Genomic DNA, 15,720 nt, shown 5'->3' on the forward strand with positions numbered 1-15,720 from the left:
CTCATCTCTTCCCTTCAAGAAAGAATTTTCAACAAACTCTCAATGTCAACTAGGAGGAACATGATCACCATTGTCGTATCCAGGAGCAATAAGGCTACTGATTCAAGTTGCCGACATACCATTGAAGATTCTTCAACTCCACCATTGAAAACGAAATCCATCGTCAAATTATATGCACAAACCAAGCCGACTCTCAAGTTGACATAAGCTTTTCCATGTCAATCACTAAGTAAGGCTTCGGGTTTTGGCACCATGTCAGTGGTGATGACCGAGACAACATCTTTGGAGAATCAAGTGGCTAACTTGACAAAACTCGTCGAGGGGCTTTCGACTTCACTCAAGGCAAAAGACCACGAGATAGCAATGTTGATGAACAAACTTGAGAGCATGAACGAAAGAGGCCAAACCTCGACTACCAAGGATTTACAAGTAGATCAATTAGATGTCATTGAGGATTCTACAATTGGAGCTGCAAGGAATATACGCGGTATTACTGATGGTATCTTTACCACGAATCAACTGAAAGAACTTATCAAGGAAGTCATCACGAACCAAGTAGAAAGCTCAGTTCAACCCTTGTATTCTTATGCGAAGCCATACATCCAACCAATTGATCTATTAAGGATGTCTCCGAGCTATCAACCACCAAAGTTTCAATAATTTGATGGCAAAAGGAATCCTAGGCAACATATAGCTCACTTTGTGGAGACTTGCAACAATGATGGAGCTAATGGCGATCTCATGGTAAAACAGTTTGTTCGTTCCTTGAAAGGTAATGCCTTTGATTGGTACACTGACTTGGAGTCTATCTTGATTGATACTTAGGAGAAATTGGAGTGTGAGTTTCTTAACCACTTTTACAGCACTCGTCGTGTAGTTAGCATGATTGAACTCACTAATGCACATCAATGGAAGGAAGAGCCTGTCATCGACTACATTTATCGGTGGAGAAACCTTAGCCTTAACTGTAGAGATCGACTCACCGAAACTTCTGCGTTAGACATGTGTATTCAAGAGATGCATTGGGGACAACACTATATTTTACAAGATATCAAACCAAAGTCTTTTGAAGAATTGGCTACTCAAACACACGACATAGAATTTAGCATTGCGGTGGCTGAAAGCTCATCGTTACTTATGCAAGAGCCAAGGAGAAATAAGCTTGAAGGTCAGATTTGAAAAGAGCACTCCAAAGGTCGAGGGAAAGCAATCTTTAGTAGTTAACTCGACTGCCATAAGGGTACCAGCTGGAGTTAAGAGGAATGATCGGGCGACACCGGCTACTTTTCAAAAAGGTGAAAGAAAGAAACCATCCCTGAAAGAGTGACAAGAAAAAGTGTATCCATTCCCCGACTCAGAAATAGCTTCCCGTATTTTTAGAAATTATTATTGTGCTTTCCATGGTAAATACAGTGCTTGGCCTGTTGGCAATTTCGCTTGGTGGTATTTTGCAAAGAAAGGTCTAGAACTTGTATTATATTAGACGTCAACTAGTAGAGGTTTGCTTTTTTAGATTTCAACCGTAAAATGAAAAAAAGCTCCAAAGCTTTTGAAAGAGATTTTTTTTTCCCCTTCAAAAGCTTATCTTGAAGAGTTTTGTATCTCTAGTAATCTTTCTCCTTTCTTTGTCTATAGATCTTTTATTTATAAATATTTATAATAGCTTTCATATTCTTTTTTAATATCATATGATATTACTTTATTAATTAATTTTTATTTATAGAATCTTGCATTATTATAATAAGATATATTAAATATTTTATTTTATATGTCAACCTTCTTTTATTGACCAAAATATATGTAAAGAACCATTTCCTTTTCATATTATTTTATCTATTTTATTTCATTTTTTTATGTAAAAATAAAATAAAAATAATATATGGTGAAATTTGATTTGTATTTTTTTTTGTTTCAACATATATCCTCTCGAGACAAGTTCACTTGCAGTTAAAAATAGGTGAGCATGTCTCGAAAATATAGTTAAAAGAATTTTATAATTTTAATATATTTCATTTTAATTAAAAATTGATTTGATTGTATTAAATTTTCACAATAAATTAATATGGATATTTTTATTGTAAAAATAAAATATAATAATCATCAAAATTAGAAAATTAAAAATTAATTTTAATTGAAAATTATCAAATTAAAAGATAGAATTAAAATTCAATAACAAAAGTGGAAATCCTAAAATTTTCTACAATAGCCAACAACTTTGACTGCCTATGAGACCTGGGTTCGAAAGTCTTGTTATCCAAAATCAAAAGATGCAATTTGTTCATGATTTAGTGGATACCACTGGTAAAGATGCAATTGAATGTGTTTGGTATTATGGTAGTTTTTATGGTTATGATTTGAAAAAAATTGTTTATAAAAAGTATTTTTAGTTGAGGCTGGTTTGGTATTTATATGTGTTTGGTTAAAACTGTGGTTGAATAAAAAGTAATTTAATGTGTTTGGTTAAGAATGCTTTTTAAATTGAGGTTATAAAATAATTTAAAAATATATATATTACTATTGACGGTTTTTATTTTAAATATTGTAGATTTAACTACTGCTATTATATCATGAAATAAATAATACTTTATATAAAATATTTTTTATTGTTCCATTAAACTATCTACAATTTCATCACGTATGAAATACATCCGACAATGACTACAATTTTCTTGGTTTCTTAAGCGTACAACAACATCAGGTAAAATATAATCAGGAATAAAATTGGAATTGTGATCAAATTCTGCAAATGCTACGTCATCAAGCGATCTCTATCTAATTTATGGAATGTCATTGAATAATATTAAACACTAGTTTTTTGAATAAAACATAAGTAAAAATAAAAATAAAATTTAATTTAATTTTTTTTTTACTGAGTCGAATTCAGTTCAATGTATTTAACTTTAGATCGGACCTGGTTCGGCCAGAACAATAAAACCACTCTCCACGGTAGAAAGCAGCATTGTGCTGCTTTCAGTAATCTTGCATTTTCAACGCAAAAAATGATAGTGCCATGGATAGTGAATAGAGTTTTTTCTGTTACCAAATATTTGTTTTTCATGATTTGCTTCAGAAGTAACCACGTAAACAAATTTAAATCTTCAAGAAATTGCTGAGTATGTCTGAGGAAAAATAGACCGCAACCTCATCTTGTAGGGCATGACCAACGCTACAGAGCTGTGGTTTTGTGTAGACCCTCACAAACCCCATCTTTGCTTCTTTTTTAAGAACTGAGTGGAGGAGGCGGTGGGAGTGGCCCGATGGCAGTGATGGAGGTATTAAAAGCTCGACCTGTGTTGTTGCACATACACAAGGTTACCTTGTGTAGAATTTCATAAGCTCTTTATTATCTGGGTAACCGCATGACATTCTCTGGCTATAGGGAGGGTTTTTTTAAAAAAAGAACAAAAAAAAAAGAACAAAGCAAACACAGTACAGGAAGGAAAGAGAGGCAGAAGGGACGAAGATAAAAACAGGGAACAGGGAAGAACGAAGAGAAAAAAAAAGAAACAGAGAACAGAGGGGAACGAAGGAGAAGACTAAAAAATACAGGGGGTGAGAAGGAAAGAATGATGAGAAACAGAACCAGGGAAGGCAAACGAGCCTAACACAGAGACGAAAACGATAAAACACAGGAGGGAGCTTCCATTCAACCAGCAGCACCTCACGCCTTCATCACCATCGTCTTCATCCTGAGCAGAAAAACCAGAGAGAAAGCAAAAGGAAAGAAACAGTCAGAGTAAAGAAAGCGAAAGGAGGAACAGAGGAAGTATTACATAAAGCATCAAAAAGTACAAAGTCAACAGATGTTCTGCAAGATGACACTACCTCAAGACAACTAAAGTAACATCCAGAATCAGAGCTCTGCAGATTAATGAAAATTATCAATGAGGACATTACCATCCCCATTTGCTGTTCTCTCCAGCTGATCATCATCCCCTTGTTGCTGCTCACCAAATTATATACCTATGTACCAAATTATATAATTCTAAGATGTATCTATGTAAATTTTTCATTTTTTTTATGTATTTCATTGTACTGATATTATAAATATTTTTAAAAAATTATATATTATTTTAATATATTTTTAAATAAAAAACTTTAAAAAATAATTTTACCACAATATCAAATACCATCCATTAAAGGATTGGATTCATTTCCTCAATATAAGTTCCAGTTAATTATATCTTAGTCCTTGTAATTGAACAAAACTTTGTCCTGTGTTTTTAGAGATTTAGAAATAGAGTAATATTTTATTTTATTTTTAAATAAAATTAGAAAAGAAAACTCGAGACTTTCTCTTCGAATAAAATATTCTAATTAATAGGACTTGATTAGCTTAATTGGAATTAATTAGTGATTAATTAAAGCAGTGATATATATATATATATATATATATATATATATATATATATATATATATATATAAAATAGGATTTGGTCCCTATGGACATATATACCTATGTTCAAGCATATATCCCAGATTTCATTCTTGTAAACTTGAAAACATATATATCTATGTTTATTAAAATATTATAATTTCAAAGTCATCAAAAGATCAGATTCTCTCTGTTTATGTTTTTTTTAGGTGAACAGTATAGAGTCAGAATATCTTTAATCCACCATCAACGATCTCAGGCCAAGTGTAGATACAATCTCTTGCTTGCTTCTTCTTCTTCTTCTTCTCTTATAGTTTTTTGTCCACCAGTACCGAAAGCCCATTTTTGCTGTCGTAATTGGATGACTAAATTAGTTGTCTCTTTTTTTTTTTTTGTTGAAGACATTGAATTTTTTAAAAAATTAACAACTAAATCTTTAAACAAATATTATGATATTGGTGGGCTTATACTTGATCACTTTGCAGCAAGGTGTAGAAAATTTGTTTCAATTTGTTTAAAATTTTAGATTGAAAGAAATATAGTTTTCAATGATTAACTTGACATGATATTTAATATAGGTTTTTCGAAAAAATGGTCTTTTACAAATCATTAAATTCAAATAATTAATTTAGTGGATCAAATTTAGGATGCAATAGAAAAATCATAAAAATAAAATAAAATAATTAAAAATACATCAATCACAAAATAATTTCGTACAAAACTTCTTTCAACAATGTCATCTTCGTACAAAACTCTCTCAGGAATGGCTTTCTAAGTTTTTCTTAGGGGAACAAGTACAAATTGGTCAAATAAGTTTGTCTTCCATCCTAAGCGCACGGATGCTTTTAGAAAGATATAAAATGTAAAATTTCTTCAAATAAATTACATGAAATTCTATGAAAGTTATGAACACTTTCCCAAGAATTTAATATGGTTATGTTGGCATGGATTTTCTTTGAGATCCATACCACAGCACTTCTGCTAGGAGAAGCTTGTGGTTCTTGATCTATCCAAAAGTAGTCTAATTGATTCTTGGAAAGACAAATTGGTATGTATCTAGTCTCTCTCTATATAGCTATACCTCCTATTTTCGATTGATAACCACTGCATGTAATTATTTTCACGATCTCTTCCAAATTTAAAAGTTCTTGATTTGCATAGCTCGCATGACCTCATCAGAACCCGATTCTCAGGATCCCCAGGCCTAGAAAAGATAATACTTGAAAACCGCATCTATTTAGTCCAGATTCATGAATCTATTGGTGATTTACTTTGTCTCCTAATATTAAATATGAAGAATTGTAAAAGTCTTGTGGAACTTCCAAAAGAAATGAGTAGATTGAATTCACTTGAAGAGCTTGTTTTATGTGGTTGCTCAAAACTTGAGAGCTTGAATATGGATTTATAGCATCATCAGGGACGCAGGTTGCATCAAAGTGATAGAATTGTTGCAAGCACATCTTACATTACATCTTTTTTATTGAAGCTATTCTTTCCCTCCAGGTTTTCAGAAATGAAAAATTCTAGATTTACCTCGTTCACATTGCCACACTCTAGATTTAACTCCAATTTGTTTTCTTCCACTAAGCATTAAGGACATTGGTACACTCAATTACCTTTCATTAGCGGAATGAAAAATGCTTCAAACACTCCTAGAGATTCCATCCAGTTTGGTTGGGTTAGACGTGTCCTATTGTTATTCGCTGCAAAGAATTGCAAATCTGATCCCTTTTACCATAGCTCGTGATTGTGATCAGTTAGTTCACATCCAAGATTGGATTAAGCTAGAATTAATCCAAAAGGTTGACTCACACTTGTTGAGAATAATGGAAATGGTCAGCGTTCAAATGCAGACATGGAGATTTCAGGTCCTCCCTCGCCCATTTTACTGTATTTCAACTCTACATTTTTGTACTTCTTGGATATTTAGAAAATTTTCCCTTTGCTCATTTTATAATTTCTGCTTTGACGGAACAGATAGAACTTCAGGGCAACAGATTCAATGTTGTCCTTGAATATGATGAAAATGAGATGTTGGAGTTTTATGAGGAGGAAGGGCTAATTCAGAAAGAGTTTGAAGAGCACTTGTCATTCAAAATATCCTTACCTGCTAGACACCGGATATGTGGCTTTAATCTATTCACATGGTTTTCTGCTACGCTAGTATCCAATCCGTATCTTCATGTTTATCTTGAAATCCTGAACAATACCAAGGGTAGAGTCTGGGTTTTTTACCCCTCAATTTTTCGGATAGAATTTTCGGCTGAAAAATCTGAATTGTTATGGCTAAGCTATTGGAAATTTGGGTCCAATGATCCTGTGTTTAAATACCGATGATGAATTCAGTGTTTCAGTGTTTGCAGATGATCCGGTTGTTCAAATAAAGAGGGTTGGTGTACGAATGTTGCATGAAGAGGAAGGAACTGATGATGATAGCAGCTCATCAAACACTAGTGATGATGTACATGTAGCAGCTAAAGCAGAAATAGCTTCTCATATTTTTAGAAATTATTATTGCAGTGACTGTTATGATTTTGGTAACGAAATTATTATGTGTTTTTTTGAAAAGAAATTAAATGTGAAAATAATGATGGGTTGAGTTGAATTTTTTTCAGATTTGGTGTTATATTGAAAGCTTTTTAAAACCTAAAATAATTTGGCACTCAGTGTACAGCTATGAATCTGCATCATTTTTTTGTATGAAGCAGGCCAATTTGATTTGTGACTCAGTGTCCAGCTACCATCTTCAACGGTCTTAACCACAGCAAAGACTTTGGGATCATCCATAGACAAGTGTAAAAATAACACCACCCTCACAAACCAAATCATATTTTTCCTCATCCAAGTAGTTAAGAAGGCCATCATCAGATTGTCGGTGCATCAAATCTTTCCCGATGTTTTCTTCATGCACTTTCAATTCCAAATCAATCGAATAGGAACGTTGCTCTTCATTAACTTGATGTGTCTGTGACAATCCACCAGTAGATGTTTATTCATGGTTTGCAGTGAGATCTTAATATGAATTGGGTATGCTAACTGCTGACCAGACATGTCCACTAGAAGAAGAGATAAGGGACTCCCTGATCAATGGGAGCATCTGCAACATGCATGCTGCAGAAGTACTCAAATACATGTGGAGAAGCTTCATCTGAATCAGAGTGTAAATGGACCTGATTATTTTCCATATTCATATACATAGGATTAGGATCGTAGCCAACAGAAAGGGAGGAAATTGTTATCAGCTAGTTTCTAGCCATATTTATCTATTTGTTATGGTATTTTTTTTTATGTTCTGATTTTTAGACTTGAGTTTAGCTAGATATTTTTTTGACTTAGAATAAGTCTATGTAGTTATGTAATCCCTTAGATGAAGGGAATTATGGTTGTTATGATTCTTTTTTTTTATGATAAAGATCTTGTAATTTTTTATTTTGCCTATAAATAAATTTGAGGGATGACAGTAACCTAGATGTTCTTGTTATGCCCTTTGTTCTTTGATTAAGCTAAGTTTTCTAAATACCATTTGAACAACAGAAATAAACTGCAGAGACTGATCCTGTGGGGAGATAATTAAAACCAGAATTGCCATAGATGCAGAAATGTCGAATTCTTTGTTTCTTGCTCCATTATTATTCCGACCCTGAAGCACGATCTCATGGTTTTGTTCCCGCATATCCTCCATGTTTGTTTGCACCTTAAACAATCTGATCCCGAAACGCAGCCTGCATATATATGCTGCAGAACGATCTTCGTTTGCCAATTGTATCCAATGCTCCTGCAACTTCTTATGTTCCTCTTTCACAAATTCTTTAAATGGTTGTACGTGCAAGTTATCAAGGTCACCTAACGCACAGTTAAGAGGTTTAGATTGAATTTTTTTTTTACTGGGATTGCTTCAGGCTCTTAACAAGTTGGTGCTGCTTCTTGCTTATATTCAAGTATGACATATATTTGGCACCGTCGCTATGGTGGATATTGTGCTTGTGTAGCTTGTCCCCTTTTCCAGGTCTATCTGAAGCAACCACTGGCTTTCCACGTTTCTCCTTCATGGTGCTTTTATCACAAATCCTCTTTTGAAACTCTCCACCCTCTGTTGCAGGAGAGTTCTCATTATCACTGCTAGATGCTTTCTCCTCTGCAAGCAAGGATCAAGGATCCCGGAAAGGAAGTTTTGTAGAGCATATGGAGAAGGTCAAGAAGTGAAAATTGCCTCTGGTCTCCAAAGCACCATGATGAGTGCCTTCTTGACATTGAATTGTGGAAAGATTCTATTTGAATTAGAATCCAAGGTTTGAGTATACTGAAAGGAAGTGGGTTTATCTCTTGCACGATGGCCTCCAAGTTATCTCCTGCAAGTGAGAAAACTTTTCCCAACAATCGTTCACTTTCTCCATATGCAACAGGCATGTCTTTTCCGTATTGACTCGTACAGAAATAAGTTCTGAGTGATTTTCTTTCTCCATTGGGAATCAATCAAATCCACAAGCCCCTTACAGCATGACAAATAAGAAACATGGCCAACGCAACAAACAGAATTGCTCATGTAGATCGATCACTCAATATTTTTTGCTAAGATCTGAACAGGAGAACAAGCCTGACGGACCTTCAAAAAGCACAACCATCGACATAATCAATTAAAGGGCTTCACATGTCTAGCCTACCACACACCATCGAATGAATATTGGAGCAATCTTATGGAATATGAATCCCAGTGGGGCTTTGTGGCCACGTGATTAGCTTAAACTAGATTATTTACCTGAACTGTATTACTAGTAGGGCAAAGTTCTTTTCAATGTAAAAAAGATGTTGAGGTGATGATAGTGTTTTTTTTTTTAAAATAAAAATAATTAAAGACTTGGGTTGTTAACTTGCCCTAGTTTAATAAATACAATTAATTTAATAATATGATTAAAAAAATATACAACAACAATAAATAAATCGAACTAAAAAAAATTCACAATGATCAACTAAAAAAATTGCTCGCCAATATTACATAAATATATCCTTCTAGTATTTGATAACGAAGCAAAAAAGTCAAATAGAAATGTGACAACCTTATTAAAAAAAATATGAATCTTAATTCTAAGCAATCAAATGTTAGAGGACAAAATTAAAAAAAAAATCAAATTAAAAAAGAACAAAAAAAAATGATTTGAGTCCACCCAAGTCAGTTAGCTAAATACATAACCTAATCTTGAGACCACAACAAAGCTCAAATCTCAAATAATACAATGTTGAAGGGCAAAACGAAAAAAAAAAAAAAAAACAATCCAATCTAAAAAAACAATGGAAAAACATAAGGACATGTGTTAACCCACTCTTAACCCACTAAATTACGACTCAAGATATGCAATTGAAATAACCAAAAAAAAAATCATGAAATTCAACCGCTAACCAACCCAATATTAAAAGATGATTTAAAAAAAATTATTAATTTTAAAAAATAACCTAAAAAAATAAAGTGAACTTAACCTAATCTTCAAAACTTGTAGCCTAAATTATGAGCCTATAACCAACCTTATAGAAGGTAAACCTATAAAAATGACAAAATCAAATCTCCAATTAATAAAATATTGAAAAATAAAATTAAAAAATAATCAATCAAAAAATTAATAAATAATAAGAAACAAAACAAATAATAATTAAAAATAATTATTGGATTATGCTTCATCGAGGTGGTGCTTCGATGAACTTGTAATGATCATGGACTGTAAGAGGAATGGTGACTACATAGTATTGCCAGTATTCTATGATGTGGATCCATCTGAAGTCGCTGTAGCATTATTGGATCATGAAAAGCGTTTCAAGGAGGAGATGGAGCGAGTGAATTGGTGGAGGATTGCTTTGAAGAAAATTGCAGATTTAGGATGAATGGTTTTAGGAGATGGGTAAATTGTATTTCTGAATGAAATTACAAATAGCATAAGACTAGAATGCTGGTATTGAACTCTTAATTTTTTCAGGTTTGTAGTAAAGCATTTAGACAATGACTGATATTACCTCTCCATATTAGAAAAAAACTGTACCACTCCCAACTCAGTGAACATTAAAGAAAAATAAAAATAAAAGAAATTTTTTTTTCTCTTTTTCTGATATTTTCGTTCTTAGTTACTTGAAAAAAGCAATGATTTCTACACGATACTAAGATTTTGAAACTTTATAGAGAGAGACTACTAATTATCATATATTGCATTTTTCTTTTTGATGCAGGCATGAGGCACAGCTTGTCCAATCTATTTTCGACAAGGTCTCCAAGAAATTGGATCGTAAAATATTTCATATCCTCCTTCATTTCATTGGAAGAGATCCTCTAGTAAAACATATCAACTTATGGTTGCAAGAATATGGCTCCCACAGTTCTGCCTTTGATATACTCTATGGGATTGGTGGAGTAGGGAAGACAACCATAGCAAAGAGTGTTTATAACCAGCAGTTTCATAAGTTTGAAGGCAGGAGCTTTCTATCAAATGTTAGAGAATAGTCAAAAGAATCCAATGGTGTAGTTTGCCTATAGAGACAACTTCTTTCAGATATCCTAAACAAGACTGCTGATGACATACATGATGTTGATGAAGGGATTATATTAAGGATGCATTAAGTTGCAGAAGAAATCTTATTGATCTTGATGATGTGGACAAATACAACCAATTCAATGCAATTGTTGGCATGCAAAATTGGTTTTGCCAAGGAAGTAAACCATTGTATGAACTAGAAATAAGGCTTTGATTGTAGCTGATGGTGAGTTGTCAAGTGCAAAGATGAATCTCTAGATAACAAAAAATCACTTATATTTTGAATTGGCATGCCTGTGGACAAGCTTACCTACTTGAAGATTTTATGGAGGAATCTTGGAGAATAGTACATCCTTGTAATGGACTTCCATTAGATCGTTGGGCTATTGGTTCTTCATTATTTAGTAAAAGTAGAAAAGCATGGGAAAACGCATTACATGAAATGGAAGTGATTCCAAATTGTCAAGTTCAAAAGGTTCTTGCAAAAAGTTACAACTCTCCTGATGATGATTATCAGAAGAACTAATTTCCTGATATTGCTAGTTTATTCAATAGAATATGTAATAACCCGATTTTTTACCATTATTATTTTATTTTATTTACCAAAAATGACAGTAAAAAAATAAAATGAAAAGAAAAAAATAATGATAAAAAAATAAATAAAAATGAAATGAATGAAGAATGTATTAAAATTTGGGTTAAGAGCAACACGATTGAAAGTTAGAAATTTAATTAAACTCTTGATTAATTTAATTAATCCAATCAAGGGTTTAATTGGAGAATTGATAAGTTTTGATACTTAATTGAGTTTGGAATTAATTTAATTAATCCAATTAACGGTTTAATTGGTGAATTGATAAGTTTTGAGACTTAATTGAACTTGAAATTAATTTAATTAATCAAATCAAGGGTTTAATTGAAGCGTTGATAAGTTTTAAACTTAATTGAGTTTGGAATTAATTTATTCAGGAACTTAATTGAAGAAATATTAAAGTTTGGGGTTTAATTGGGGTTACAATTGCAAAAAGTAAAATCTAAGGACTAGCTTGAAAATGGTGCAGAAATGCAGGGGGCTAATTACAGTTTAAACCAGGGGCTTCATTACAAGACTTTCGAAACTTCACGGGTCAAAACACAAAATGGCCATCTCTTATCTCAAAACGGCGTCGTTTCAAAGAACGCTATTCATCTTCTTCTTCTTTAACCAGAGACCGTTTTCAGCAGTAAAAGCTGAGAAATGTTGCAGTAGTAATCATCCGTTGGCTTCAGTTATGGGCGCCCTTAATGGTTGTTGACCCTTCGCGTACCGTCCGTTACCACCGGTCGGGCTCTATACAAACAAAGGAACACCGAAAAAAGGAGGAGGGGACAGAGAGAGACCGAGAGAAAACAACCCAGGGGGAGAGCAAAAAATAGAGAGATCACGGGGGAAAAAAAAACAGAACAAAAAATACACAGAGACGAGAAGGAAAGAAAAATAGAGGAGCAACGCAGAGACAAGGATTGGCCCTGCCATTGTCTTTATCCCTGTAGAAAAAAGAACGACCCAGAAATTATCTTCCACAGAAAGTCGGCATCTGCATCATCTTCTTAGCTCCTTCATCATCTCAGAAGTTGCTGGAAAGCAAAAGTAGATGGTGGACACAGAAGGAAGAAAGTAATAGACGAGAGCCACCACCAGCGCTGCAACCATCTTCATCGCCTCCCGAAGCAGGTACGCCCTTTCTTTTCTCCTTTCATTCTCTGCATATTTTGTTTGTAAACATTGTGCGAAGGTAATTTACCTTCGCACAGTGCAGGACGCGTGCCTTTGACTTAGCCACTGGCTTGGCCAGTGACCGGGCCGGGCTAGCTGGGTCTAGCCCAGCCCACATGGGCTGAGCTGGACCCAGCCCCAAAAAATTAAAAAAATATATTCATGCATAAAAATAAATTTATTTTATTTGTTTATTCATTTATGTTAGAGTTAAAAATAAAAATATTGAGTTAAATTTATAGCTACGTAATATTTATCAACACTAGAGTTGGAAGTATCCGTAGTTGAATATTCACTGGAGCCAGAGTTAGAAATATTACAAGTAAACTATCATAGCATAAATCAACAAATTTTTAACAATTTAAGATAAAAACCAGCAATGCAGCTTACCTCAAGTAGAGTGTGCTAGAGGTGCTAATACTTTCCTAGCCACAACCAATCACATACTATAGAATCTTTATTGACTAGTTAGGGTTCCTAGTGATCATAATATTAGGTGACGACTTTTTAAAACAAGACCATTCCCCATCAAAAAATAAAATACCAGAGATCTGTTTTTTTTATTTTCATTGAAATTAATTTTTTAGAATCCTTGCTATATCAGGTGCGACAGAATGGATAGGGATTATACAGCTAGGACACATGATGGGCTCGGTATAGGTGCAAGATTTAGGATTGACTATCTCATCGACTGATGACTGATGTCTTGTAGAAATTGTTAAAATAAAAAATGAGAAAAAGTTATAAATGCATCAACTCGTAAGAGATATGGGAAGGGAAATTACTCATCAAGAATCACCCGAATGTCAAAGAATATGGCATCACATGGAAGCTTTTACAGTTTTGAAAGAAACAAGTGTCAGAGTACCTGGTTCTGTTTTCCTATCTGCATGGTATTTAGGTGTCTTAAAATGTTCATGCTTTTAATTTCTTTTCACATTTACTTTCAATATTTTGGAAGCATGATGCTAAAAAATTGTGTGGCCTTACCCTATATATGCATGAATCAGTACAGAAGTTGTCTGTACTGATTCAATGGTTCGCCTGCAACCGCTGCAGGCTTAACTTCTTTCAACAATGTCTTCTTCCTACATTCCTCTCTCAATAGTGGCTTTATGAGTTTTTCGTGGGGGAACAAGTACAAATTGACCAAACAAGTTTGTTTCTTGTCCTCAGCACGGATGTGTTTAGAAAGATGCAAAATGTAAAATTTCTGCAGCTAAATTACACAAGTTCCATGGAAGTTATGAACACTTTCCCAAGAATTTGATGTAGTTATGTTGGCATGGATTCCCTTTGAGATCCAAGCCAAAGCACTTTTGCTTGGAGAAGCTTGTGGCTCCTTATCTAATCCAGAACCAGTCTAATTGTTGCTTGGAAAGGCAAACTGGTATGTATCTAGTCTCTCTATACAGCTATCTCTCTTATTTTCAATGGACAACAACTGATTTCAAGTGGTTCACAGTTTCTTCCAAAATTTAAAATTCTTGATCCCGGTTGCTCATTTTATAAGTTCTGCTTCATTTCAACTCTACATTTTTGTTCTTGTATATCTAGAAACTTTTCCCTTTGCTCATTTTATAAATTCTGTTTTGATGGAACAGATACAACTTTAGGGCAACAGATTCAATGTTGTCCTTGAATATGATGAAAATGAGATGTTTAGGTGGTTTCACGAGGAGGAAGAACAGGAGTAGCTACTTTAGAAAGAGTATGTAGAGTACTTGCAATTCAAAATATCCTCACCCGCTGCGCACCGGATATGTGGCTTTGATCTATTCACCGAGTCTGGGTTTCTTACCCCTTAATTTTTCGATAGAATTTTTGGCCGAAATGATGTCAATAGCCATCAACTTCTCCTCTTAATTAGATTTTTCTAACTTGATTCTTACTTCAGGATGTCAATAGCCATCAACTTCTGGAATTTATTTTCTATCTTTTTTCTTACGTCACGATGTCAATAGCCGTCAACTCTTTAGTAATTATATTCAACATCCAAGTCTTGATCAAAATAAAACCAAAAAAGTCCTCACGCGGAAACATTCCATACCATAGAGAGAGTGGACTTGTGGGGATGACTTGTCTTAAATTTACAATCCACCCTTTCTCTCTCAATTTTGAGCAAATAAAAAAAAAAAAAGGTCCTAACGCGGAAATGGCCCCTACCACAGAGACTTTTAAGGTTGATTTAAAAGCAGAAAATTGATGAACTGATAAGAGAACATCAGCGAAGGGAAAGTGAAGATTGCAGGCAACTCTGCTTATCTCTTTTAGTGTTATGCTATATTGTGGAATGTAACTCATCAACCGATTTTGTTGGTTCATCATAGAGATTTAATTTATCATATGTACAAATGTTTTTCTGAAAGGGCATGGAGGAGTTGATTGCTGGGAAATAACTTGAAAATTGTTTTAAAGATAAAGTAAGATAATAATATATGAATACTTCAGCTTATTGGTGTGCTGTCGATCTTGAACTAACGACATTAATCCTGCAACTCTGTTTTTTTTGTTCAGATCTTTGAAAAGTCTTATCTTTGCTAGAATCGGAAGGGCTGCTGGGAAATATCAAGAATCCTACTCTTCTCGGTTTTCTAATTGTAAATATCAAGTGTTCTTGAGTCTTAGAGGTGCAGACACCCGCAAGAACTTTTTTCTTACTTCACGATGTCAATACCCATCAACTTCTGGAATTTATTTTCTAACTTTTTTCCTACTTCACCATGTCAATAGACATTCTGACTTTCTGCTTCCGATAGTAGCCATGGAAAATTCCTAACGCGGAAACGTTCCATACCATAGAGAGGACTCTTGGAGAATAGTACGTCATTGTAATGGACTTCCATTGGCCCCACGTGTTATTGGTTCCTCATTGTCCAGAAAAAAGTAGTGAAGTATGGGAAAGTGCATTGCATGAAATGGAGGTGATTCTGAATTTTCAAGTTCAAAAAGTTTTTGCAACAAGTTACGACTCTCTTGTTGATGATTATCAGAAGAACTTATTCCTTGATATTGCTTGTTTCTTCAATGGAACGGATTACAATTATGCAGTTAGTGTTGTTGTAACCCATTTTTG

At 33.9% G+C, this 15,720-nt stretch overlaps 2 protein-coding genes across 4 annotated transcripts in view; both read left to right on the forward strand.

The window, feature by feature from the left end:
• Positions 1-15,720, forward strand: part of LOC7484529 (disease resistance protein RPV1) — a 104,906-nt gene that overhangs the window by 52,443 nt on the left and 36,743 nt on the right. The window lies entirely within an intron of this gene.
• On the forward strand, positions 5,282-6,981 carry LOC112323407 (uncharacterized). The gene is made up of 3 exons (XM_024581526.1): positions 5,282-6,244; positions 6,354-6,591; positions 6,740-6,981. Exons 1-3 carry the CDS (start codon positions 6,014-6,016, stop codon positions 6,973-6,975), a joined length of 705 nt encoding a protein of 234 aa, XP_024437294.1. The 5' UTR covers positions 5,282-6,013; the 3' UTR covers positions 6,976-6,981.

This window comes from Populus trichocarpa, chromosome 11 (genome assembly GCF_000002775.5).
Source record: "Populus trichocarpa isolate Nisqually-1 chromosome 11, P.trichocarpa_v4.1, whole genome shotgun sequence".
Taxonomy (NCBI): Eukaryota; Viridiplantae; Streptophyta; class Magnoliopsida; order Malpighiales; family Salicaceae; genus Populus; species Populus trichocarpa.

What these genes read in the sequence shown, in the direction of transcription:
- LOC112323407 (XM_024581526.1), top strand. Translation starts at nt 6,014, where the DNA reads ATGCTTCAAACACTCCTAGAGATTCCATCCAGTTTGGTTGGGTTAGAC. An exon ending in TGCAGACATGGAGATTTCAG is followed by an intron (nt 6,245 to 6,353) that starts GTCCTCCCTCGC and finishes TTGACGGAACAG; the next exon opens with ATAGAACTTCAGGGCAACAG. An exon ending in AATCCTGAACAATACCAAGG is followed by an intron (nt 6,592 to 6,739) that starts GTAGAGTCTGGG and finishes CAGTGTTTGCAG; the next exon opens with ATGATCCGGTTGTTCAAATA.